The 10,844-nt window shown below is 42.0% G+C and overlaps 2 protein-coding genes across 2 annotated transcripts in view; one reads left to right on the top strand and one right to left on the bottom strand.

Annotated features, from left to right (window-relative positions):
- The first annotated feature begins 969 nt into the window (after positions 1-969).
- LOC117821025 (protein pitchfork-like) lies at positions 970-5,802 on the top strand. The gene is made up of 5 exons (XM_034695017.1): positions 970-1,246; positions 1,517-1,615; positions 2,913-3,046; positions 3,138-3,255; positions 5,631-5,802. The coding sequence occupies exons 1-5, from the start codon at positions 1,097-1,099 to the stop codon at positions 5,694-5,696; spliced, it is 567 nt and encodes a 188-aa protein (XP_034550908.1). The 5' UTR covers positions 970-1,096; the 3' UTR covers positions 5,697-5,802.
- taf8 (TAF8 RNA polymerase II, TATA box binding protein (TBP)-associated factor) overlaps positions 5,772-10,844 on the bottom strand; it is a 5,946-nt gene continuing 873 nt past the window's right edge. The window contains exons 2-8 of the mRNA XM_034695011.1: positions 10,020-10,179; positions 8,666-8,764; positions 8,498-8,560; positions 8,254-8,378; positions 7,993-8,140; positions 7,775-7,917; positions 5,772-6,208 (exon numbers count right to left, since the gene is read on the bottom strand). Coding sequence (XP_034550902.1) covers positions 6,068-6,208; positions 7,775-7,917; positions 7,993-8,140; positions 8,254-8,378; positions 8,498-8,560; positions 8,666-8,764; positions 10,020-10,179 — 879 coding nt within the window. The 3' untranslated portion in view covers positions 5,772-6,067. The remainder of the gene's footprint in view (positions 6,209-7,774; positions 7,918-7,992; positions 8,141-8,253; positions 8,379-8,497; positions 8,561-8,665; positions 8,765-10,019; positions 10,180-10,844) is intronic.

Below are 10,844 nucleotides of genomic sequence, written 5' to 3'. Positions count from 1 at the left end.
TTTTATTGTGTTATTCTACGTTTTTTTTTTTTTTTACACCTAAAAGACACGTGTTATCTTACAAGTACCTGGGTGTTCACCTGAACAACAAACTGGACTGGTCAGACAACTCAAATGCGCTGTACAAGAAGGGACAAAGCAGACTCTTTCTGCTGAGGAGACTAAGGTCTTTTGGTGTGGACGGGGTTCTTCTGAAGTCCTTCTTTGACTCTGTGGTGGCATCAGCCATCTTCTTTGGAGTGGTCTGCTGGGGAAGTAGCATCTCTGCTGCTGACAGGAAGAAGCTGAACAGCCTGGTGAAGAAGGCCAGCTCTGTCCTGGGCTGCCCGCTGGACCCTGTGGAGGTGGTGGCTGACAGGAGGATGATAGCAAAGCTATCTTCTCTGATGGACAACACGTCACCACCCCTCCAGGAGACCATAACAACACTAAGAAGCTCGTTCAGTGACAGACTTCTTCACCCATGGTGTCTCACGGAGAGATACCGCAGGTCTTTTCTTCCTGCAGTGGTCAGACTCTATAACCAATAATATGTATGTATGTATGTATGTATGTATGTATATATGTATATATGTATGTATGTATGTATGTGTGTATGTGTGTATGTGTGTGTGTGTGTGTGTGTGTGTGTGTATATGTATGTGTATATATATATATATGTATGTGTGTGTGTGTGTGTGTGTGTGTGTGTGTGTGATTTTAAGTTATGCTTATATTTTACCTCTTTAATTTTGAACTTTTTAATAATTGTTCATTTATAGGCTCTTGCTTTATATATTTCTTTTGCACTTTGTCTACTCTGTTACTGTGACACTTGAATTTCCCCGTCTGGGACGAGTAAAGGAATCTCTTATCTTATCTTATCTTATCTTAAACCAGAGAACAGACATTTTAGCATCTATGTTCCTCCCATAGACTGTAAATAAAAGGTTCCTCCCGGAAGTGCGCCTCCTCTGTTGCCATAGTTGCATCAATACAAAACACGGCGACGTAACTACTGGACGGTTGACGTAAACAGTTGGTCAGTGAAACTTCAGTTTTTCAGCAGGTTTTCATCTACATCCCTCTTCTAAATCCCCCCTGAAGTAGTCTCAGGATGTCAGCCGGCCCTCCGAACAGGATTAGTTTCGGCAGCTCTCAGGAGAGGAAGGTGTTTCCTCTGTTTCACGCGCCGGACCGGCTGGGAAACCAAACTTTACGACAGCTAGCGCCGAATGTTGGCCCCGGCTGCTATGACAACCATGAGGTGCGTTAGCTCAGAGCTACTCAGGAAAATGTTTGTTAGATCTGAACTTTAATCTACAATAATAAGTGTGCAACAACGTTAATATGCTTGGATTATAATTTATTAAAATTTTACAGATTTTTCTTGAAAGATTTGTATCGATCTCTACAACATTAGACATCGATACAAATCTTTAAAAAATAATTTTAGATATTTTATTGTATTTATTGTACACATCAAGTGTTTCCCATTTTATGACAGAATTATTAAATCTTTGTTTTTCCTTCACAGTTTGACTCCATCCTTTACAACATAGAGAAGACACCAGGGAGTAAGAGAGGATATGTCCTCTCTGCAAGGACTGCAGTCCGCTTTCCATCCTGCAGCAAGGTACAGTACATAATCCTCATTTACTGCCCAGGTGTCATCCTACATACCTGATACTCACAGTTCATTTAGTACTTGATACACTTTTTAATGTCGTTAGGCTTTTAGGGGACATAATGCAATTGTATGTTTGAAAATCATATCAAGTTTAGTGTTCTTGTGACACAAAAACCTTAAATCTGTGTGTAATACTGCTTAGATCTATTTTTAAAAAATCTGCACGCATATTTGCATATATTTTTTAAGTATATTAAAAAGTAGTATTTTAAGCATTAAACATATTTAAAAATCGTATCTAAATAATTTAAAATATCTATATATAAATACACTTAATGATTTTTTTTGTATATATTTTTTTATTCACATTTAACCTTATACACACACGACACCAAAATAAATAAACAATAAAACACAGGGGATAATTAAATTAACAGTAGCACGAAACAACAAACAAACAAAAATGAGATCCACAAACAAACCAGAGAAAAAAAAAGAAAGGACTTTTACAGATATTAACCCACTCCTCACACTGACATGCTCGGCCTCTATAATTTAATAATGATACCTATGATACCTTGTTTTCTTCATAGAAATTAATACTGCCTAACAGAGAGGAACAGAAACATGATTGTGCAGGCTACTATACTGCCAGTTTTGGACTATGGAGACACTCTTGATATGCATGCACCTGCTTCTGCATTAAAGCCATTGGATGCTATTTATCACTGCGTTCTCCATCTTATTACAGGTCACATATTTCAAACACACCATATATTGAGGGACCTATATCACACTGTGGGCTGGTCCCTGATGGGTCTTCTTAGGAAAAAGCAGAGTATTTTGTTTATTTACAGGACACTCGTAGGTCATCTCTCTCCATACCCGACTAGTCTCTTGTTTCAGAACACACCAAACCATACAACCAGATCTCAAAACTGGATTACTTTGACAAACCAAGGTTTAGAGCTGAGTGGGGACAGACTGGTTTTGGTATTGCTGCTCCCATGATGTGGAATAACTTTCAAATGTCTGAGCTACTCAAAGAAAGTACTTGGAATTGTTTTAAATTAAAAGAAGTGACAGCCTGTGAAAAGTTATGTCTAATATTCTGGGTTGCTCTCCACAGTTTGGTTATGTGAGCTTAAGTTGAATCCTTTCAATCCAAACTAAAAGGTTTGCATTCAGACCAGATATGTAGGGTTTGAAGGAAGTAGGGTTTAGTCAGCATGTGTCTAAAAAAGGTGTTAGTGTGTTGCATCATGGAATTCCCCTGAACATGCTTTTCCATGTCTATCTCCAGACGGTGACTCCTTCCCCTGAGAAGTACCAACCAGACCAAAGTCAGTCCAAACTCCCCCCTCTTGGTAAAACACCTTTCAACTCATCCACACAGAGATTCATCAGCATGCGGTGTGCAGCTGAGGATAGTCCAGGGTGAGACACACACTCACAGACACACATACACACACTGATCAGGTGTTAAAGTACTGAAGTGAAACTAACAGATGTTAATGTTGTGATCCAGCCCTGGGACCTACGCCCTGGATACGGCAACAAACAGGAAAGTGATGTGGCCCATGTGCTTTGGGAGACCAGACTGGTCCGGACTGCCTCAGCTGGAGAAGAAGTCACTCAGGGTGAAGGTGGGAGCTCCAAAGGTTTCATCATTTCATTGTCTGAACTACATCAACAAAGAAAGTTTCAGCACATCTGGATGATTAAATTAGAGCCAGCTTTTGATTCTTAAAAAAATATATCCTTTTAAAAACATTTATATATCCTTGTGAGCCCCTCCAAATTCCCCAAATGAAAACATTTTATTTATTTAATCAAATCAGAAAATTCTAAAAAAAAAAGAAAGAAAGAGAGACAGTGAAGTTTAAGCTAAGAAGAGAGGTCATATTGAAGGATTTCTTACTGGCTTTTGGGACCAAAAAAAGCCATCCAGCAAATAGTTTTCCCTCTGTAGTCTCATGGATACCTAAAACATCCCGACTGTAGGAGCCATAATGTGATAATTTAAGTTAATTTAAGTATTCTAAATTTGTAGTTTGGTCTTTGTGTAACACATAATTAGAGTATAAATTATTGTCTGTGCTGGATTATGGTGAAGTCCTGTATATGCACGCCTCCTCTCAGTGTTGACATGCTGTGGACTCTGTCCATCACAGAGCACTGAGGTTCATCACTAACTATTAGACACTCACTCATCATTGTTTGCTTTATGAACGTGTTGGTTGGTCCTCTTTGTCGACACGTAAACTAAAACAGTGGCGTATCCTTATTTATAAGTCTATCTTAAATCTGCTTCCTTCATACCTTCTCACCTCTATCAAGCAGAAGAGTACAGGGACTTAAACTCTTCCATCCCAGGCCCTTTTCTTACTATCCAAAAGTCAGAACTGAGATGGGTAAAAAGGATTTTAAATTTGCAGCTCCCTTTACGTGGAACACATTACAGAAAGAGCTGAAGCTAAATTAACGTGTCTCACTGGGTGATCCCAATTATTTTCTTTCCTTGCTAAATAAAGGTCAAATCAACAAAACTAAAAAAAAATGTAAAAGAGAAAAAAAACAATGCATGTTGACTTTTTAAGTCAACTTCACATAGAGTGCAGTCTAGACCTGCTCTGTTTGTAAAAGCATCTTGAGCTATACAAACACAGGTTGCTTGATTGAGTTAATGATGATTGATTGATAGAGTTGATGTTTGCATAGCTCCCCTTTAAGTCAATGAATGATGTTACTTCAAAGGCGTTTTCATGTCGTGTGACACCATGTAGTTACACCTTTTTAAAGGTGACATATCATGCTCTTTTCATCAATATATATTGGTCTAAGAGGTCCCCAAAACATGTCTTTAAAGTTTATGCTCAAAAAAACACTTTGAAATCAGATTTTGGCATGCCTGAAGAACCCTCATTTTCAGCTCTGCTCAGAACAGGCTGTTTTCTCTCTGACCACGCCCCCTCAGGAAGTGGATGTGCCCTCGGCTCTCCAGCACGTTGATCTAATGTTTACATGTCGGCTGCTCACAGACCCGCGTTACTTCAACCCTCTGAATCTGATCCTGACGGAGAGGCGCCTGCAGCAGGACCTTTTCTGAACCATTGGTCATAGATTTAGTGTTTCTTGTTGTTTTATTTGTCAGTATGTCGACGTGTGTTTTGGTACACAGCTACGAACATGTAGCTATGTGGCTATGCTAACTAGCTCTAGCACATTCTATAAATAAAAATCATCCACTAGATCTTCAAATCTGCAGACGTGGGGAGTAAAACCGACCTTTGTGTTTATTAAGACAGCCTACAACTAGCATGCCTCCCTCCTAAGCTCCTTGTTAGCACACATGTGTGCAGGTAATGAAAAACGGAGGAGGGGTTGAGTTGTATTTTATACAGTCTATGGGCTGAACAAGCTCCGAGCTCTGACTTCCTGTTACAGACCGGATGGCGTTGTGACGTATGAAAAACACTGAAACGGCTCGTTTCACACACATTTACCGAAAGGTGTAGAAATCAGAACAGGGGCAGAATGGATTCTTTTCATTTTCGGGGGGTTTGTAGACATGCCAGGGACACATATTTCAGGGAGAGGACCATTAAATAGTCCATTTTGCATGATATGTCACCTTTAAGGTTTTATAATTTGTATAATCTCATGTCATTCACGTTAGACTTACGTTACAGTGCCAACAATTCCTTTGTGGCTTTGACATCCTGAAGGAACGCCCCTGGTTCTTACTGCTCAGAGCTTCTGCTGGACTACACAAGCAAACATACATAAGATTGAGTTTTCTCATCTGACTTTCAGAAGGAAAGAAGTTACATTCCCCAGAATACTTAACTCCTTTAGAGACTTTAATCTGCAGTCAGAGAGGTGTAACCGTGCACCTGATCCAGTCTAACACTTCACATTTACACAGCTGCTGCTAAGGAGTGCTTGACTTTGTGCATGAGTGCTACTTGTTAGATATTTTATTTGTAACAAAGTCTGATTCTCTTTTTGTTTTTTCCAGCTCAACACTGACAAAGAGTTCCAGAAGCACAGGAGCAGAGTGGCCTACCTGAGTTTGTATTATTAACTCTAAAGCTGCTGCTCCTGAGGGTTGTACTCTCAACAAAACAACAAACATCAGTTTAATAAACTGGACTGAAAGTGGAATAACAAAAAGAAACGTATATTTCTTTATTAACAAAACGACTCATTCCTGGTGGGTTTGTATTTCACTCTGATGCTTCTTAGAAAATGACAGAATACACATTTTAAACAAAGTGAGTGCTTTCTGAAAAAAATGTAAGTTGACACAAAAACAAGTTCTCTTCAGTGGAGGTGAGTCAGTGTACAAAACGCCAGCGTCAGTCTGCTCCCAGAGTGGAGGAGAAGCAGCAGTATTCCCAGTCTGCTGAGAGAACAAACCACTGTGGCTAATCTGAGTCTGTGGATTCAGGTGCTTCATTTCTTCCTCCTCACTTTGGGTTTCTTGACCGGCCGGAGGTACGGGTTGTCGATCATGTTTTCCTCGTTGTTTTTCGAAGAGGGGACGCCGCCGCTGGGAGGGAGCATGGAGTTCTCTTTGTCTGCTCCTGGATCGTCCTGAAGAAGGGGGAACGAAAGCAAAGATGATCGTGTTACTCTTCACTTCATACACACGTCACATTCAAAGAAAAGGTCTGACACTTTGCTACAGGGAGTTAGAGGAGAAGATACTCATGTTTCCCTCTCAGGTCAGGTTTTGTTTTCAATGCCAACATCTAAAGTCACTTCCCCAGCCTTAAGGTGCATTTCAACCCGGAGTTCCAGGGTCTTTTAGCCCCCAGAACTACTTTATCCTGAACTAAAAGGTTCCTGTGCCCCCATTGTTGTCTGCGTTTCGCTCACGGGGCCGAAGACCCGGGTAGATTGTGCAAATCAGGCAAGTGACGTATGGAGGGATGTGTTATCGTGGACGGAGGGGGAATAAAAACACTGTGGTTAATCTACCAATCAGACACGTTCAGTATTGCAAGCCCTGCCCCCCGAAAGTCCTGCGACCTTTGAAAAGTACTACACCCCTAGCAGGGGCTTTAAAGGGGGGAGAGAGTATCTACCCCTGAACTAAATTTAGACCCTGGGTCCATCGTTCCAAACGCGTATAATTCCGGGGTAAAGTTCCTCTGGACGAAAAACGCCTCTATTCTCCAGAGCAGGGGTTCTCAAAGTGTGGGTCGGGACCCCCTGGGGGGTCTATAGATGTCTTTCAGAATGTTTTTTTTTTTCAAGTTATCTAAAAATAGTAAATTTTACCCATTATAGTAATAAGTGTCTACAAAAATAGTCGCTTCACTAGAAGTAAAACCTTGAAAATGGAAAATGTACTGAGTTTTCTGCCTTTCTTTGTTGCCAGATGACTCCTAAGTTTAGTGTTAGTGAACAGTTAATGATCAAAAGCATCAGTAGCAGTAGGTTAATTCATAACGGCACAGGAAACACAGACACATGTTCATATAGGTAGGGTCATTTTCTGCAGACCAGCTAAATAAAGCCACACTAAATCACTTTGAGGGACAGTGAGGGTCGCGAGTCTTTGGCACCTATATTTTGGGGGTCGTGGGCTGGAAAGTTTGGGAACCCGTTCTCTAGAACACTACTTAGTCCAGGTTTGGCAAATGTGTAATGTGCAATAAACAAAGGCTCTATTATACATTTTTGGAGGAGCTAAGTGCCACGATTCAACAGGAACATTCACAAAAACCTAAGTAAACCCAGGAGATTGCATCAATTACTTCTGTATTTGGAGGGACTTTCTTTCCCTGCCGCCCCAACAAGCACTAACTATTTTTGAATGACTCCATAACTACTGATAGATTATTAAACCTGGTGACATTTAAAGGCCAACCAGAGGATGAGATCACTCTGTGTGGTCGGCTGTGCGCTTTTGGCTCCGTTGTGTAACATGTGCTGCATAATAAAACCTCTGTGAAAGAATTACATCAGAAAACTTGAAAAATTTGTAATTTCATGGTCAGACTCCAAAGTCCTCCGGAGAGAATTTAACTCACGCCACTTTCATCCACTTTCTGTGGAAAGACTTTGAAAATGAAGGGATAAGTCGACGTCAAAGAACGACCCTGACAGGAACTGGGTCAGCTGAGCGTCGCGCTGTGACGGTGAAAGACTTACACTGATGAGGTTTCCTGCGGTGTTCTCGCTGTCCGTCTGGTCGTCCTGCTCCGATGAGTCCGTCTCCTCTAAGCTCTGCAGCTCCAGCTCTGAGGGCAGGAGGGCGCTGAGATACGGGATGGTGCATGGTCGAGCTGCAATTACTAACAAAAGGAACAAAAGGGTTAACACATGATTGAAAACATGACATCAGTAGCAATCTTCTTCTTGAAACTCACGTGGGAAAGCGGTGATGTCGTCTTTGAACAGGCTCTGGGTCTCTCCGGTCTTGGCCATGAAGCGTGTGAGCGCTCGCTCTACGTCTCTCCTCTGACTCGCCGCCTTCTCTCTCACCACCTGGTAGTCTGACACGGGCTCTCTGAACGTCTGAGAGCACAAAGAGAAACACACTTTACACTTCGTCTTCCAAAGGGAATTGGTTAAAAACAGAAAAGTGCATCATTTCAGGGCTTGTCTTAGAACGTCTTCTAAAAACTCACGGGTGTTTTGATGTAGGTGTGAGGGTCAGGGAACTCTGGGAAGTGGCTCGGGATGTAAGCTGGATGTGTGCGTTTCTGTCCAGCTGACAGAGCTTTGGGAGTGACAGGAGGGTTCGTCACAGGAGCTGAAATCCAAACAAAGAAACATTTTAGATTTAAGTAGGGAATAAGAAGCATGTTTAAATCAAAGCAGAGAGTGAGACTATCTTAAATATAAGCAGTCAGGAGCAGAACATCTACTCACGCGCAGTTATCACCATCCTCTGTGATCTCTTGGCGTACGCAGGTAAAGTGTCAGCATTGAAACCTGCAGAGAAACAGATTACATGATGATGTCTCTGTGTTAACTCAAGTTAGCAACATATAATCCATGTATGTGTGTGTTCGTGTTTGTGTGTTCTCCAGTGCTTACCCATTTCAATGAGTGTGACCACTGCGTCTGACAGGGTCGGGATGCTCCTGGCTGTGTGCTCACAGTAAGCTTTCGCACATCGACCTATTTCAGTCAAATCTGAAAAAGAGACCGAAAAAATGATTGTTTAGAAAACCTCTTCTCATTAACACCTCACTGTTTACATATTTAAAGGTGACATATCATGCAAAATCGACTTTTTAATGGTTCTCTACCTGGAATATGTTTCCCTGGCATGTCTACAAACCCCCCGAAAATGAAAAGAATCCATTCTGCCCCTGTTCTGATTTCTCCACCTTTCTGTAAATGTGTGTGAAACGAGCCGTTTAAGACTTCAGTGTTTTTGTTACGTCACAACAATATCCGGTCTGTCACGGAGTCAGAGCTCGGAGCTTGTTCAGCCCATAGACTGTATAAAATACAACTCAACCCCTCCTCTGTTTTTCATTACCCGCACACATGTGTGCTAACAAGGAGCTTAGGAGGGAGGCATGCTAGTTGTAGGCTGTCTTAATAAACACAAAGGTCGGTTTTACTCCCCACGTCTGCAGATTTGAAGATCTAGTGGATGATTTTTATTTGTCATGGAAAAGTGCTAGCGCTAGTTAGCATAGCTACATAGATACATGTCGTAGCTTAAGCTGTAGCTGTGCACCAAGACACACGCCGACACACTGTCAAATAAAACAACAAGAGACACAGAATCTGTGACCAATCGTTCAGAAAGGTCCTGCTGCCTTTCTGGCAGAGGTCGGTTTTACTCCCCACGTCTGCAGATTTGAAGATCTAGTGGATGATTTTTATTTATCATGGATAAGTGCTAGCGCTAGTTAGCATAGCCACATAGCTACATGTTTGTAGCTGTGTACCAAGACACACGTCTACATACTGATAAATAAAACAACAAGAAACACTAAATCTGTGACCAATCCTTCAGAAAGGTCCTGCTGCAGGCGCCTCTCCATCAGGATCAGATTCTGGATCAGATTCAGAGGGTTGAAGTCACGCGATCTGTGAGCAGACGTGTATATTCAGCCAACATGTAAACATTAGATCAACGTGCTGGAGAGCTGAGGCACATCCATTTCCCGAGGGGGCGTGGTCAGAGAGAAAACAGAGTGTTCTGAGGACAGCTGAAGAAGAGGGTTTTTCAGACCAAAATCTGATTTCAAAGTGTTTTTTTGAGCATAAACTTTAATGACATGTTTTGGGGACCTCTTAGACTAATATATATTGATGAAAAAAGCGTGATATGTCACCTTTAAAGTTTGACACTCAAGTTAATCAAGCAAGAAGGAAGAACACAAACATCCCTGTTACAGGATGGAGACTCATCTTTAGGGTTCATACTTACAGCTCTGCATGATCTCAGTGAGAGTCTCCACCGCAGCCTTCTCGGCGCTCTCAAAGCCACATTCTGTCAGGAGGGCGCTGACCACAACCTGCAGGGTGCGACGTCTGGCCAGCTGGTAGTTCTCTGAGGGGCTGGTAGCTGCTTTAGTGCTGCTCCCGCGCTGAAGAAACACATACAAAAAGAAGGATTCAGAAGGTTAGAAAAGACACATCAGAAACATAATTATCTGTGTGAGGAAACCGGCTCATCACAGCAGGAAAGAAAGAAACTGTAAGAAAAATGAGGGAACAAATGGACAGACAGGAGGGTAGCTTCTCCCACATTACTGCCGTGGTGAGCAGTTACTTCATCAGAGAGCATCATTAACCCTTTATCAAAAAAACACAGAGCTGCAAATCACACTGATCAGCCATAACATCATGACCACATGCCAAATATTGTGTCAGCCCCTCTCTCATCAGCTCAGGGCCTAAATAGTCCTGATCTGACAAGACATGGACTAGTATCTGACACCAAGATGCTAGTAGCAGATCCTTTAAGTCCTGGAAGTTGTGAGGTGGATCATCAAGGGATCTGAATTGGTTGTGCAGCACACCCCTGCAGATGCTCGGTTGGATTGAGATCTGGGAATTTGAAGACCAAGTCAACACCATAGTTGTCCTGTTCCTCTTGGCCTCCTTCTTCCACTGCTCTGTGGTCCAGTTCTGATGCTCATGTGCTCATTGTAGGCATGGGGGTCAGCAAGGACCGGTCTGCCTCATGCAGTGTGTGATCTGACACCTTTCTATTAACTTTTCCAGCAGTTTGACCTCCAGTAGCTCTTCT

Source organism: Notolabrus celidotus, chromosome 11 (genome assembly GCF_009762535.1).
Source record: "Notolabrus celidotus isolate fNotCel1 chromosome 11, fNotCel1.pri, whole genome shotgun sequence".
NCBI lineage: Eukaryota > Metazoa > Chordata > Actinopteri > Labriformes > Labridae > Notolabrus > Notolabrus celidotus.
The sequence above is the reverse complement of the archived record's forward strand: the minus strand, read 5'-3'. Positions and strand labels throughout refer to the sequence as shown.

Coding starts and splice junctions, on each gene's coding strand:
- LOC117821025 (XM_034695017.1), top strand. CDS start 1,097: ATGTCAGCCGGCCCTCCGAACAGGATTAGTTTCGGCAGCTCTCAGGAG. Junction 1,247..1,516: donor GCTGCTATGACAACCATGAG/GTGCGTTAGCTC, acceptor TTTCCTTCACAG/TTTGACTCCATCCTTTACAA. Junction 3,256..5,630: donor AGAAGTCACTCAGGGTGAAG/GTGGGAGCTCCA, acceptor TGTTTTTTCCAG/CTCAACACTGACAAAGAGTT.